General features: G+C 38.9%; 1 protein-coding gene and 7 non-coding genes across 14 annotated transcripts in view; 7 read left to right on the forward strand and 1 right to left on the reverse strand.

Annotated features, from left to right (window-relative positions):
- The window catches only part of igsf9ba (immunoglobulin superfamily, member 9Ba), a 100221-nt gene extending 97117 nt beyond the window's left edge, over positions 1-3104 (reverse strand). For 3 of the 7 annotated variants that reach the window (XR_004948960.1, XR_002919749.2, XM_024276596.2), the window contains exon 1: positions 2455-3104. Coding sequence is in view for 5 of the 7 variants with exons in the window: in XM_024276596.2 (XP_024132364.1) it covers positions 2455-2518 (64 nt within the window). In the remaining 2 variants the exon portion in view is untranslated. The remainder of the gene's footprint in view (positions 1-2454) is intronic. The other 4 variants (XM_024276592.2, XM_024276591.2, XM_024276594.2 and 1 more) reach the window with 2 other exon arrangements.
- A 2299-nt stretch (positions 3105-5403) lies between these two features.
- Positions 5404-5475, forward strand: trnac-gca. Its single transcript has one exon. It is a non-coding gene; the product is annotated as a tRNA-Cys (tRNA).
- Positions 5476-5756: 281 nt separating this feature from the next.
- trnac-gca lies at positions 5757-5828 on the forward strand. Its single transcript has one exon. It is a non-coding gene; the product is annotated as a tRNA-Cys (tRNA).
- Positions 5829-6112: 284 nt separating this feature from the next.
- On the forward strand, positions 6113-6184 carry trnac-gca. The gene has a single exon. It is a non-coding gene; the product is annotated as a tRNA-Cys (tRNA).
- A 282-nt stretch (positions 6185-6466) lies between these two features.
- Positions 6467-6538, forward strand: trnac-gca. The gene has a single exon. It is a non-coding gene; the product is annotated as a tRNA-Cys (tRNA).
- A 281-nt stretch (positions 6539-6819) lies between these two features.
- trnac-gca lies at positions 6820-6891 on the forward strand. The gene has a single exon. It is a non-coding gene; the product is annotated as a tRNA-Cys (tRNA).
- Positions 6892-7172: 281 nt separating this feature from the next.
- Positions 7173-7244, forward strand: trnac-gca. The gene has a single exon. It is a non-coding gene; the product is annotated as a tRNA-Cys (tRNA).
- A 281-nt stretch (positions 7245-7525) lies between these two features.
- Positions 7526-7597, forward strand: trnac-gca. Its single transcript has one exon. It is a non-coding gene; the product is annotated as a tRNA-Cys (tRNA).
- Positions 7598-15419: the final 7822 nt, after the last annotated feature.

A 15419-nucleotide genomic window follows, 5' to 3' on the forward strand; every position in this document is an offset into this window, starting at 1 on the left:
TAGATGAAATACTCTTAAAATAGATCACAAAAACACAATCCAGGGTAGTTTCCTTTGTTTTAGCCTTTTTCAATAGCATAGAGAAAAATGTGTCCATTCACCTTGGTGTGGTACTAAGCCTATAGTGTATATTGCTTTTAAATGCTTAGAACACACATGACTTATCTGAAGAAAATAACATTAGCAAGCCATGTTCTTCCACTTGTGTGCTTTACCTTTCTACTGAAAAGCTTTCTCGTTTTACAACTTCACAAAATAAGTTAACTCAAACTGAGACGTAGAATCTGTCATATTGTGCTGCTCAAAGAGGCACACACAAGTTGAATTTTCTTTTTTTCTAATAAAATTATCCTCATTAGAACTGCTTCATGACTAATAAAAACTGCTTGATGAGTATGATGTGTGCCAAAATAGGTTAAACGTTTTAGTATTAGCTGTTTTTCTTTGAATATTCAAATGTATATTTGTACTTCCATGCCTGACAAAGAGCTAAGTACACACATGCAGCAGATTTCCATTCTTGTGGAGTTTCAGCTCAGCTGCCTTGACCTGATCCTGCTCTTTTTTTCTTGGTTAGGAGCAAATTGAGGCTTTAAAAAAATCTGACCTCCATGCTTAGAAAAAAATGAAAACAAATCTTAAAACTTACTATGAAATAGTATAGCTAAGTCCTGAGGTCAGATATGGTTCCTCGTCTACAGGAGATTTACAGAGGTGTGCAATTATTTAAATCAATTTTTTGCACACAAAAAAAAGTTTAATATGAGGTGACAGCAGTTGCTTAACTGAGTTAATTAGCTGTGAGCTACAGCCTAAAAATTCTCACTTAGAAGCCAAATTTAACATTTTCCCCTCACATGAACTGTAACAGTTGCAGGCTATGTATTTTTTTAGAGTCCCGCTCCAAACATATTTTGGTCTATTTTAAAAGCATTCCCTAAACTATAGGTGCAAGAAAACTGGCGAGCAATATCACAGATATCAAGCCAGATCCCAGCTCAGACATGGAAAACACAGACATCCGTGGATCTGGTCATCTACAAGTGGATGCATTAGAATGGAGCGGGGCAGGAAGCTTGTGACCCGCCGATTCTACCTTCGCAGCTACAAGTTTTTACAGCAGCCTTTTTTTGTCTGCTCCTAATTCACAGCATTTTGAATAAAGAAATACTCAGAAATGCAGTTTTAATCTTAATTTTTAAAATATTTTCTAAATATATGTCCTCCATCATGAAAAAAATACAACCAGAACATGCTAAAAACACCAAAAACATGATTTCATTGGAGTGGATCTTTAAGCTTCAGATTGAAGCATGGTATTGTCAATAAAAAAAGCAAATAAAAATATGATGTCAGCTGGTGAGATAAAAATTTTATCTGGTAAAATATTGATTCCTACTTCTGTTGATTTTTTACTAGATTATGGCATTTAAAAACTAAACCCCTTTGCATAATGCAACACTTTTGACACAACCTGACCCTTTATTTGCCTTGATATCTTATTTGTTCCCTAAAATTATTTCATTCTTGTGCTAATAATCCTATAAACCTATAGTAGGCATCACAGGAGGAGCTAGATCTGTGAGCAGACCAGTTCAGTCTGGGTATGAGGGGTCATTGGGATCAGTTACCAAGCGACGGCCTGGCACATGTCTCCCTCATCTGGACGCAAGTGGGAAAGCAAGGTTAAGTAAGTACATGGGTCAATAGAGAGTGCAAAAAAATAAAAAATAAATAACAAAATGGACACTGTGCAGTTTTCACTGCAAGAATGAGTATTTTGAGAACCTCCTGGATCAGCACAAGGCGACTTGCGGCCTGGATGTGTGGAGCGCATCACGCACAGAGCTTGTGACCCCAGCCATGCGCCGTGCCAAATTCAGCATTTCAATCATATGCAGGCGCCGGTGGCTTCTATCAATTTTTATTTTTATTTACAAAAAATAAATACATTTCAGGTGGCATGTGGTGCATTATTTAGCCACTTTTCCATTCTGATCGCTGAGACGGTCACACCCCTCTCTGGAGAACTCAAATGGGACCGCTTGCCATGATAAGAAAAAAAAAAAAAAAAAAAAAAAAAACGATCACATTTTCCCGTCGGCAGCGAGGACGTTCTCATCCCATTTGCTGGCGGTTTTGTCACGCAAATGCGCCTCAGAAATATCACCTATCTGTCAGCAGTGCCAATCTTTGTCATGATCTATTATACTGCGGTGGTGGGGTTTTTATGCGTGACTGCTATGGAAGGATTATTCCCATTTTAGACATCAAGAGACACTCCATGATGCGATCACACCAGAGCTGAACTTTCACGTCACACAAATGCATCCATTTGGTAAAGGATTTTTTTTGCATCCAAACATATCAGGCGATGAGAAAAAGCAGCACCGCGCGCGCACAGCACAGATCCCCCGCTTCCAGACGCACAACATATATTGCACTTCAACTCACCTTGAGCGGCCGTTCCTCTGGTGCTGAATACACTTGCTATCAGAGTGGCCACATACCAAATCATAGTACTATTGCCGACCAGCTATTACCACACAAAGTGCCCCGTTCAACCAATCTCTCATATTCGACCTTGCACCTCACGGTCTCAGCAAAAGCCCCTCTTCATATCCTATATTCTTCCCTCGTGGCGTTTCCCTTCATCCCTTCCCTCCCCCGTCCTTCCATCCGCATCCTCTCCCGACGAGACAGAGCACCTGCACCGTTGCGTTTGTAGTAGACGGAGCCGTTTTACGAGCGCATAGTGAAACCAAGTGTGAGAATGCAGCCACAGGTCCGCCTCTGCTGTCATTGGATTGGCTGCTGATTGAGGCTTTGGGGCGTGTATTGGCTCTCTGTACGCCCCGCACCCGAATGACAGCTGAGCGGCCGTGCGCCGATTCAAGGTGAGTTGGAGCGTGCCGTAGTAGTGGAACCGCAGTATCATGCGCATTGATAGGGGAGCCGTGTCCACATCTTTAAACACCGCTCCGAAACTGGCCCCACGTGCACCACAACCGCCCATCATCCATTCATCCCCCTTTATTATTATTATTCTGGGGTTATTGTGTCAGGAAAAAGGGGGGACGCTAGTGGAGGTGTGTCTGAGTCATCCAGCCACAACAGAGCCGGTTCGGCTGCTGTCATGTCCCCGACGGGGGAGAAAACGCTGCGATTTCCGCCGCGTCCGGCCGCATGTGATGGGTGTGGCGTTAAATACGCTTTGCCTGCTTTTCCTCGACGGCCGCGAGGAAATGCAGCTCCGCCGCGCTGCCCACTGCGCACACATGGCTGCAGCTGATAAGGCTGCCACAGATCATCTCCCTCTGCTTTCTCCACGCATGGCCACAGAGGATCCATAACGCCTGTGCGCCTTTGGCTGCTCCACACCAGCTCAGATCTCACCCAAATAAGAGCGTTTGCTCCGCCTGCTGCTGCTTTACAGGAGTACAAACATATGTGCGATTCACCACTCAAGTCCTATAATCTTTTATGACATGTATCTGTCTCCTTCCCATCAAGACATGTTATGTCAGAGTAGATCTTTTTTTAAGCTCAACAGTTTCTAATTCAGTCTTGCAATACTTGAATATGTTTTTGTTAGATTTATTACAACTCATCTTCTGTTTGCACAGACTTCCAAAAACCTTTTAATCCTAAAACAATTCATCCTATATCTTTTTCTTATCTTTATCCGTGTTGGAAGAGGAGGGGCCCTGCTCCCAACGGATCCCAAGGTTGAGAGCATTGAAAAATGTCAAAATGTTTTGATATCCTGAAGTATTCAATGTTCTAAAAACAATAATTCCTCTGCCACCAAATTTCACACTCAACACAATGCAGTCAAAAATATACAGTTCTCCTGGCAACCTTCAAACAAACCAAGACTCATCCATCAGATTTCCAGATGGACAAGTGTGATTCATCACTCCATAGAACCATCTCCACAGCAGTCCAGTGGCTGCGTACTTTACACCAGTGGTCCACAACCTTTTTCAGGTTATGAACCAGTTTTTATTTAGACAATATTTTCACTGAGCGGTCTGAAGTTAGCCTTTTTAAGTTTCCCGTTTCTGAAAGTATAATTGGAAAAAAATGAAGTGCCACCACAAGAAATTTAGTCTAATGGTGCATTCACAACAAATGCAGCAGGTGTGGCAGAGGCGTCAAGTTTCAATGTTAAGTCAATGTAAAGGTGCTCTCTGACGCGGCACGGCATGATTTGGGCGCCAGGTGCCCTTATTTGGGCATTGTCCTGACTGGTTGATGTGGCGCGTAAACCAATCAACGACTCAGCTTTGGGTATGTAACGTTTTCAGTGACTATATGCAGGGGTAGAAAAAGAGATTCAATATGGCGGCTTGATAGAAAGATTTACATCCTGAACTTTCATCCATTTTCTTAACCCGCTGGTTTCCAAGACTTTCCCAGTTGCTGTTGTGGGAAGGCAGGATACAACCTTGACAGATTACCAGCCTGTCATATAGCCCATGGAGCTGGATCGACAGCTACGCTTGCTACCCATTCAGTGGCTCTGGCAGAGCTGATAGTGATTGCCACTGGAGCTCACCATTCTTGCTGGCAGCGGTTGGGTGCCCTTCAGCCCGGAGAGCTGCTGTTGGTGCCCTTGTAGCACGTGCAACTGCTTTAGTTTCATGGGCCTAGGATGTTTCCTTATTTTCCTCAAGACAATGATAAAAAGACAACCCAGTTTTATTTTTATTTTTCCCCCTGTCAAGTTAATGCTCAAACTGGGCCACACACGGATGTAAATAACGTTTAAAACAGCCCTCAGGTGCAGCTATCGCTGAAGGGGTGAAGTACACAGCACCCGAAGAGACTCTTGAATGATCTGGTGAACCCACAAATGGCTACGAGTTTGCCGGCGCCTCCGTAGAGCTCTCCATAACATATAAACCATAGAGCATATATCATTTGTGATCTTCCATGTGGGGGTATAGCTCAGTGGTTCACTTTAGCTCATTTTGCGCTTTGTAGAGATGTTTCTATATCTGGGGTCAGGGAAACTCTTCATGAGATCTTTCTTTTCCATGTGGGGGTATTCCTCAGTCGTAGAGCATTTGACTGCAGATCAAGAGGTCCCCAGTTCAAATCTGGGTGCCCCCTTCATCACCAAATTTTGCAATTGTGTACTACCATTGCAAATTAATAAAACTAAACCAATGGGCTTGAAAGTTGACCAAATATCGCTGTCTAGTGGAAGGAATGTCAGAATTGCTTTTTTACCCACTCAGTAGATTAACTCTGAGTTTCTTTTAGTCAAACCATACAAGGTATATCATTTGTGATCTACTAACTCCAAGTGACATGGATTGTATTTTGTGCTTTGTAGAAATTTCTCTATATCTGTGGTCAGGCAAATTTTTCATGAGCTCTTTCTTTTTTCCATGTGGGGGTATAGCTCAGTGGTAGAGCATTTGACTGCAGATCAAAAGGTCCCCAGTTCAAATCTGGGTGCCCCCTTCATCACCAAATTTAGCAATTGCGTACTACGATTATAGATGAATAAAACTGAACCAACATGCTTGAAAGTTGACATAATGTCTGTCTAGTAGAAGAAAGGAGAGAAATGCTTCTTTCAGTACTGAATCTATTAACTCTGAATGTATTTCAGTCATACCATAGAATATATATCATTTGTGATCTACTAACTCTAAGTGACCTGGATTGTATTTTGCGCTCTGTAGAAATGTTTCTATTTCTGGGGTCAGGAAAATTTTTCATGGGCTCGTTCTTTTCCATGTGGGGGTATAGCTCAGTGGTAGAGCATTTGACTGCAGATCAAGAGGTCCCCAGTTCAAATCTGGGTGCCCCCTTCATCACCAAATTTTGCAATTATGTACTACCATTGCAAATTAATAAAACTAAACCAATGGGCTTTAAAGGTGACCAAATATCGTTGTCTAGTGGAAGGAATGTCAGAAACTGCTTTATTACCCACTCAGTAGATTAACTCTGAGTTTCTTTTAGTCAAACCATACAAGGTATATCATTTGTGATCTACTAACTCCAAGTGACCTGGATTGTATTTTGCGCTCTGTAGAAATGTTTCTATTTCTGGGGTCAAGACATTTTTTCATGGGCTCGTTCTTTTCCATGTGGGGGTATAGCTCAGTGGTAGAGCATTTGACTGCACATCAAGAGGTCCCCAGTTCAAATCTGGGTGCCCCCTTCATCACCAAATTTAGCAATTGCGTACTACGATTACAGATGAATAAAACAGAACCAACATGCTTGAAAGTTGGCATAATGTCTGTCTAGTAGAAGAAAGGAGAGAAATGCTTCTTTTGGTACTGAATCTATTAACTCTGAATTTCTTTTAGTCAAACCATAGAATATATATCATTTGTGATCTGCCAACTCCAAGTGACCTGGATTGTATTTTGCGCTTTGTAGAAATGTTTCTATTTCTGAGGTCAGGCAAATTTTTCATGAGCTCTTTCTATTTCCATGTGGGGGTATAGCTCAGTGGTAGAGCATTTGACTGCAGATCAAGAGGTCCCCAGTTCAAATCTGGGTGCCCCCTTCATCACCAAATTTAGCTATTGAATACCATGATTACAGACGAATAAAACCAAGCCAACATGCTTGAAAGTTGACATAATGTCTGTCTAGTAGAAGAAAGGAGAGAAATGCTACTTTCAGAACTGAATCTATTAACTCTGAGTTTCTTTTAGTCAAACCATACAAGGTATATTATTTGTGATCTACTAACTCCAAGTGACCTGGATTGTATTTTGCGCTCTGTAGAAATGTTTCTATTTCTAGGGTCAGGCAAATTTTCCATGAGTTCTTTCTGCTCTATGTGGGGGTATAGCTCAGTGGTAGAGCATTTGACTGCAGATCAAGAGGTCCCCAGTTCAAATCTGGTTGCCCCCTTTATCACCAAATTTAGCAATTGAATACTATGATTACAGATGAATAAAACCAAGCCAAAATGCTTGAAAGTTGACATAATGTCTGTCTAGAAGAAGAAAGGAGAGAAATGCTTCTTTAAGTACTGAATCTATTAACTCTGAATGTATTTCAGTCATACCATAGAATATATATCATTTGTGATCTACTAACTCTAAGTGACCTGTATTGTATTTTGCGCTCTGTAGAAATGTTTCTATTTCTGGGGTCAGGAAAATTTTTCATGGGCTTATTCTTTTCCACGTGGGGGAATAGCTCAGTGGTAGAGCATTTGACTGCAGATCAAGAGGTCCCCAGTTCAAATCTGGGTGCCCCCTTCATCACCAAATTTAGCAATTGAATACTATGATTACAGATGAATAAAACCAAGCCAACATGCTTGAAAGTTGACATAATGTCTGTCTAGCAGAAGAAAGGAGAGAAATGCTTCTTTCAGAACTGAATCTATTAACTCTGAGTTTCTTTTGGTCAAACCATACAAGGTATATCATTTGTGATCTACTAACTCCAAGTGACCTGGATTGTATTTTGCGCCCTGTAGAAATGTTTCTATTTCTGAGGTCTGGCAAATTTTTTATGAGCTCTTTCCCTTCCATGTGGGGGTATAGCTCAGTGGTAGAGCATTTGACTGCAGATCAAGAGGTCCCCAGTTCAAATCTGGGTGCCCCCTTGTTGGTGAAATTTCACCAACGGTACTTTTTGATTACAGTTGAATTTCACTAAAACCCCAATGAGGCAAATTTTCTTTGTGATTTTTGGCTATATACATAAAATTGAATTGAATTGAATTGATTTTCATTAAACCAATACATTTGAAACTTCAAAGAGTTCTCTGGCTAGTAGAATAAATGACAAAAATAATGCGTTTTAGCTTTTCTCCACTGTCTCTCTCTCCAATGTCCATCCATCTATTTTCTTGACCGCTTCTTCCCTTTCGGGGTCACGGGGGTGCCGGAGCCTATCCCGGCTGCTGATGGGCGAAGGCGGGGTACACCCTGGACAGGTCGCCAGTCCGTCGCAGGGCCTCAATCACACACCCAGTCACTCACACATTCACACCTAGGGGTAATTTAGAGTCACCAATTAACCTATGAAGCATGTTTTTGGACGGTGGGAGGAAGCCGGAGTCCCCGGTGAAAACCCACGCATGCACGGGGAGAACATGCAAACTCCACACAGAAAGGTCCCAGCCGGGAGTCGAACCGGGGCCTTCTCGCTGTGAGGCGAGAGCGCTAACCACTGCGCCACCGTGCAGCCCTCCTCTCCAATGTCTTTAACCATTTAACATTCATCTTTTTGATTCCACCAACTGGAAGTGACTTTGCTTGTATTATACATTTTGTCGAAATGCTACATAAACAGTTACAGTAATATTAGAGAAACATTAACATATTGTTAGAGAATATACGAATGAGATTAAGGCATTAAAAATTTTCTATTTTTTTTTGTTATTAAATAATCACAACAAAGACGATAATATGAGACCCTAATCTTAACAAGTCATTTGCTGTTATGTTATACAGCAAAATAATATAACAAAAAAGACTCCTGGAATTTTATAAATTTAGTTAAATTATCTATTATCTTCCAATAATATCTTAAGCCCTTTTCAAGCACTGTGTTACACCACCTCACTTATAAAAGAGACCCATTCATTTCTCTCCCTCAGCATTGGATAAACTGATTTCATTTGCTAATGATATCGTGTTTTTTATGGCAACAAAATGTGAGCAGCAACAGCACTGGATGAACATTTTAGGTTTTGATGAAGTTCGTCAGTGTGATATCATCAAAGCAGTGAATGTCATTACTGGTTATCGCACTGAAAAGGCTGTGGGTAATCAAAGATTGGTATTTAATATGAAGGAGACTATCTACTTGTGAAGACAAGTATCTTATTCCAGCAATGTATCTTTAAAGCTATTTTTTAAATGGACATCAATAAACGGCAGTGCTTTTTTTTTTACATTTATGTTAAATATGAAATAGCTTTCCATCAATGGCAGAGTATTTCAAAATGTAATGTTGGAGATTGAGAACAATACACTAAGACCGACAACCATTTAGAATTTCTTATTTCATAGCACATCCACTGGAGTGATACTAATAAAAGATGGCTTCTTTTTATAGGGGAATTCTTTTTGAAGGGGTGTAGACTATACAAGTAAATAATCCATCATTAACAGATTCAATACTTTTGCAACTCTGCTACCAGCAAAGAATTGTCCCAAATTACAGTAAGTGCTCACAGTAAAATCTATTTGCTTCTGTGCATCACATCAGTTTATGGCTCATTTGTGAAATCTATAAATACCGCATTGTAAAACTGCTGCATGTAGAGGCAGTGCCTGTACAATCTCTAAACTTGATCTGTGTGACATCATACATACATATATTTTGCTTCTTCCAACAATGTGTTGAACTTCATACGACCAATAGAGACCAAAATCTCTCATCTTCATAATAGGATGCAGCTCAACATGACTTTGGCGAGTTTATTGTTATTTATTTATTTTTTTTAGAAAGTCAGTCCCTTTGCAGCAAACACAGAACATTTTTGAATGCATCTGATTGTGTACTTTGATTAGAACAGCCTGTTCCTGAATGTTTAATTGTACTGCAGCTGTCACAGGTACCCTGGCTCTTAATACTTTAGAAGGGTTGAAATTCCTCATTGGTAATATTAGTGTTTACTTTCATCGGCAAAGTAAATGTGCTAACTGCAGAGTCTGAAGCTTTGCTTCCAAAAAAGGCTGACGCATAACAGACTTTTTGAGCAGAGATCTGACAAGAGTGTTATTATACCATAAAAAAGTAACGGAACTCATTGAGGTTTTTAAAAGGAGACACAGTGAGGTGTTTTGGAAAAGTGTCCTAACAAAGAGATCAGATGAAGAGACATCTGTTTCATTTGATCCAAATAAACTCATTGTTGCTATTTTTAATCCAGTGATATCATTATGACAAAAATAAACCATCAAAATGGGAAACCATTTTTACAGTTTCAGGGACAGACCGAAGTGCTTCAGTCAGTAATGAAACCTTAATGTCAAGTTGTTTTGAGCGAGGCACCAATCACTCATAAGCACATGAAATTTGATGGGTTGTAGTAAGCATTAATCTCTTGTTGCCAACTTAATCATACAATTAGGAAAATATATTTTACAAGAGTAGACAAAGTTTTGAAAGTCCTGTGATATTTTTTGTTTAGAAACTTAAAAGTCTGCAATGTGATGGTAGGCCAACGAGGTAACCCAAGGGCAGGAAGGACACGATACAGGTCTTTAAATTTAGCAAACAAACCCAAAGAACCAAATGCAGCGACAAGAGTGTAAAAAGATGCTAAGACACAGAACAAGAGTAAACCACACCTTGCACAGGAGCTTAATGTGAAATAGAAAGCACCTGTGGATCTCACAGGAGGCCTTGGAGGACGGGAGGGCTTCCAAGAGGAACCACAGCCTGCCAGTCTAAGCAAAAACAAAGGCAATCCATAACATACATTTCTTTAATTTTTATGGGAACAAGGATATTCATGACAAGTCATTTTGTATTTTTGACTTGTCTTTAACTTTATCATATGTTTAATCAAATGTGTTGTAGAAAATAAGCATCAACAGTTTGCTTGACTTTTTTCACTTTTTTTGTTCAGTGACCATGGGGCCAAAAAGTGTTTGTCAGTCCCTGACTTTGCAAGCTGTCCCGCTTAAAGGGGCCATACCATGATTTTCTTAAGTCTTTCAGAGTGAACTATTTCCATAAATATGATCATATGGTATGTTTGGCAAACTAAAAAACAAATTATTTATGAAATATTACTAATTTTCGCACGTTTTTTTTCTACCCGGAAGCAAAATGAGTCGATTCCTGAAGCTTCGTCTGCCACTGCGTGTGGGTGCCGCCCATTTCATGACATCATCTGGCTGTGTGTCTTCGTGTCTCCCAAAAAAATAAACATCCAATTTTTTTCAAAGATAGAGTCACATGCCCGGCCATTGCTACACTGGTTCACAACACAAAGACAATCGGTGTCTGCAAGACTGTGCCTGACTAGGTATGGGGGAGTGTGGAGATCTTAAAGGAGCCCCGCGTCTAAAGTAACGAACACCTGTTTGAGCTCACAACAAACTCACTTACATTATGTGTCAAATAAAGACCAGTCAGATTTCCTAAAACTACACCCACTATGGTCAAAATCTGTCTACACCTCTACTCTGATTCAGCCTTTGATACACTTTGAAACATTGTAATCACAGACAATGCTCCTCAAATGTCTTTTAATACTTATTTCCATCATGTTTATTGAAATGTTTTTTTTAATCATATTCAAACTTTTGAACTTATACTCAAATTAAATTCCTGCTGCTTGACTGTCATTTTTTTTGCAACTTTAAGAATTAATACTTAGTTATTTATTCAATTTTGTCCCTCACCAACCTGTTGCTACTTCCTTAAGACACTTCTCTATCCTCCACCTGTCTATTGATGGCACCAGTTTGAACCGGTTATCTGTGTTAAAAAATACACCCGTACTGCAACCTCTCCTCCATGAACAAGACCAAAGAGCTGTCAAAGGACACCAAGAACATGATGGTGAGAAGAGATCAACTAATAGAAAAGTGAAAAAAAACACAAGATCACTGACATTCTCCCTCCACCTGGGGCTCCATCCAAGTTCTCACCTGGTGGGGAGAAAATGTTCTTAAGCACGGTGAAAAAAACAGTTCAGAACCATATGGCGGAACATGGTCAATGACCTGAAGAGGGGTAGCACTGTCTCAATCAACAATGCCAAAATCGAGTGCCCTAGAAGTCTTTGCAAAAAATCAGTGTGCATCTATGCTCATTACATTAGCAATATAGACCACAATGCATTGCGTTTGAACAATCTTTGTCAAAGAAATAGTGTTCAAACGTAACTTTTTAATAAACGATATATATTGTCATCATCAGAAAACAGTGGATTCATTAATAGATGTCTTAAAATGTTTGTATTGATTAGATTTTCCTTTCGTGAAATCGATGATGTCATATCCACTGTTTAGAAAATAACAAAAAAGTAGTGATTGTGGTTTCTGAATTGCTTTTAAAAATCCATAGCAGACAGTATATAGTCCACTATATCGTTTTTTAGTAGATGGGTATTAGGGTGTGAATTTGGACATGTCACGTGTTTCCAAGCAAGACCTCCAAGACATCACAGCTCTAGAGAAGATCTGCGTGGGAGAATGGACCAAAATAGCAGCTACAATGTGTGCAAACATAGTAAAGACCTACAGGAGACATTTGACCTCTGTCAGAGGTCAAACCAGAGTTACATTACAAAATATATGAACTTTTGTTATTGACTAAACATTTATTTTCTGCACCATTATACAAATATATAAAAAAAAATCCCACAATGTGATTTCCTAGATTCATTGGTTGTCAATTTGTACCTATGATGGACATTACAGACAACTCTCATCCTTCTTTGTGTGACAAGTTGCATACCTGGTGACTGCTGTATACTTTTAGCCCCACAGAATGAAACATAAAGCCTCAACTACTGAATACTCTAATCCCAAACTAAACAAAGAGAGAATATAAGACAACAGACGTTGAAAACGCTCTACACTGGAGGATTGATAAGAGATAGAACTCTATCTCTCTTGTTTTCTGTACTCTACATTTTCTGTTCGGATGGGAGTCAGTTGAAGGAAGAAGTCCTGTGGGTCTAACGTGATATAAAACCTTAACCTCACATTTTTTGTTCATTTGTTAGCCATTTCCATCTGATTGTCAGGTCTGGGAATTTGAGCTGCCTCCTTATCTGAACCTCAAGCTGCTACTCTAAGTCCCTCTCCTGTTCTGAGGAGCCCTACAGCTTTTCAAAGCTGTAGCCAAATGTGTGTCAGCTGCAGACTGCAATATGCAGAATAAAAATCAAACACCATGCAGCCTGAGGAATCTGCCCAGATTTGAGTACAGACTGCATCTTAGACATACTTAAATTAAAGTGCAAGTGGAAGAGCAGCAACCAGCAGAAATATTAAAAAAAGAGGAGGATGTCTTGCTTCAAAAGTGAACTAATATTAGCTGCAAGAAAGTGGGTAGGAGTGTTTTAATGGCTTTTTTTCCTCTCTCTCGCACAGATTATTAGACAATAACTTTTTTTTAAAGATAAAAATCAATGACTTGAAATCATCTTACTTTAAGACATATAATTGGTTTTAATGCATTCAATTAAGATATGTGTTTAAAGAAATTCTATGCTTTGTTCAGCTCCCAAAAGAATTGTAATATTGTCAACTCTTGTTTTCTTTGTGTCAGTAAGGTTTTCCTCCAGAGTCTCCTATCACAGAGTTCCTTTCTATTTAGATGGTTAAGGATAATGTAAGCAGACATTGCACCCCATGCAGATCAGCTTGAACTTGTTGGGAAGTTAATTGAGGTTCTATTTTATTTAAAGGAGTGTGTTACAGTGACATAACCTGTAAACCTCTTGGTGTGGACAGAGGAAGATGAAGTACTAGCAGCTTTGAGATTGTCCACAAAGACCCATTCCCATCATCTTTTGATCCATTAAAAAAAAAAAAAAAAAAATTCTCAATGGTCTTTTAATTATGGTTATGCCAGTTTTAGCCAAAATGAAGAGAATGTTTTGTTTTCCAGGACATAGTTTCTGCAGAGCAGCAGTTGTTTATTAGAAATTCACCTCTTGAGTTGTGGGTGGGACTGTTGTGCAGCAACTCCGCCCTTTCCTCCCCTCTTTGGGGGAGGAAATGGGCATTCTGTAATTTATTACATTTAAAATTATTGGTTGTCTTACAATTTAAATTTGAGTTGATGGTTTATTCAACTTAGAAATAAAATTTGATAAAAAACTAATATTTTCAAATGCAACAAATTACAGAACTGTTGTTAATTGATCAACATTTCACTTTTTACAGCCCATGAAAAAAACTACCTCTAAAAATAGTAAAAAGGACAATATTCATCAAAGAGGGCCGTTATATTCCAAGCACCTTTTTATATATTTTTTTTTCATTTTCACTAATGGTCACTGATACATAACTCAAATGTTCAGTCCTCCATTTGTCCTTTTTAATTGCTATTAATTGCTATATTACGCACACCTGTTACCTGCCACAGGTGTTTCTTAATTCAAATTGTAAGACCATCACATGCTGCAAAGTAAACCTTTTGTACAATTTTGACAAAATGCCAATCACTTTGTCTTTTTTAATTTGCAGCTTTATACAATTAATTTATTTTTTTGTGGTGTTTCTTTTAGTTGCAACAACCTTTCTTTTTATTTACAGCAGTGGTTTTTTTTATTTGTAGAGTTTATTTTTTGTTCGCACACTTATTTTGAATTTATTTTGTACTGTGACGGCAAGGTCAACACTACACCTATATTTGCAGTTTTTCAGTATTAAAGCCCTCTTTACGGTACAAAAAAAAGCCTTTTTTTTCATTTTTTAATTTACTTGTAGATTTTTGAATGAGGTTACCGGCTGATGTTTTAATATCCTGTGATTATTCACCACTTTAAGCCAACCTCAGCGGCTGTCAGGAAGTGCAGGAAGGACCCATGGGCGTGAAGTGAACAGACAAAAGATATTAAATCCATGACAAAATGTGCTAGTGGTGCATTCTTTACCTTTTTCTGTATACATTTTCACTGTTTCAATGACACCCATATGGTTTACTGTTAAACTAGTAACTTTAATAAAAAAAAAGGTGCTTTTTGTTAACAGAGTTAAAAAATGTCTATATATTGTGGTTTTATGCGCTGGTGTTATAGTTTCATTACAAACATGCTTCGTTTTCCTTCATGAACCCAAAATAGTGTTGTTTCTAACAATACTCCAAGAATAAACCTTGTAAACGTACATTTCTTTGTAATGTGACTGCATTTAAAGATGCATAGTTTTTTCTTGGGCAGCAACTAAAAGAAGCCACAAAGGGGCCTCGGAACTGAAGAATAATTGCCTAGCAACGTAAACCAGTGCGAGGTAGGATATTGTGATGTAGTGGGAGTGTTCAACAAGGGCAACAGGTTCATTTTCACCTCGGTATTGCATTAAAAGCATAGAAATCACACCATTCCCAGAGTTCAGAGTACTTTTAACATTGCTCTTATTCAAACTCGAGTTTTAATTGTGTAATGGGATCTGTAGCATTTAGAAGAATTAGCAATACACAACAATAAACATTATTTTGAATTCCAAAACAACTCATACAATACATATTCTCATAAGCCTTTACATGTGCACTGGTTTGATTGTATGTTTAATGCAGTGACAGGTGCATTCATTTCTTGTCAAACACTGCCCTCTGCTGTATATGTCAGCTGCTTACCAACGTTTAAGTGACATTATTTCATACTTTTCATAAAGGTTTGCATGCTTTAAATCATTACATTCAGAGACTATCAATAAAAAACTCAAAAAAATTTGCAAGACAAGCAATACATTATTTTTTAAACTGAGTACTATCAAGTGCAA

This window comes from Oryzias melastigma, linkage group LG13 (genome assembly GCF_002922805.2).
Source record: "Oryzias melastigma strain HK-1 linkage group LG13, ASM292280v2, whole genome shotgun sequence".
NCBI classification, from domain to species: Eukaryota; Metazoa; Chordata; class Actinopteri; order Beloniformes; family Adrianichthyidae; genus Oryzias; species Oryzias melastigma.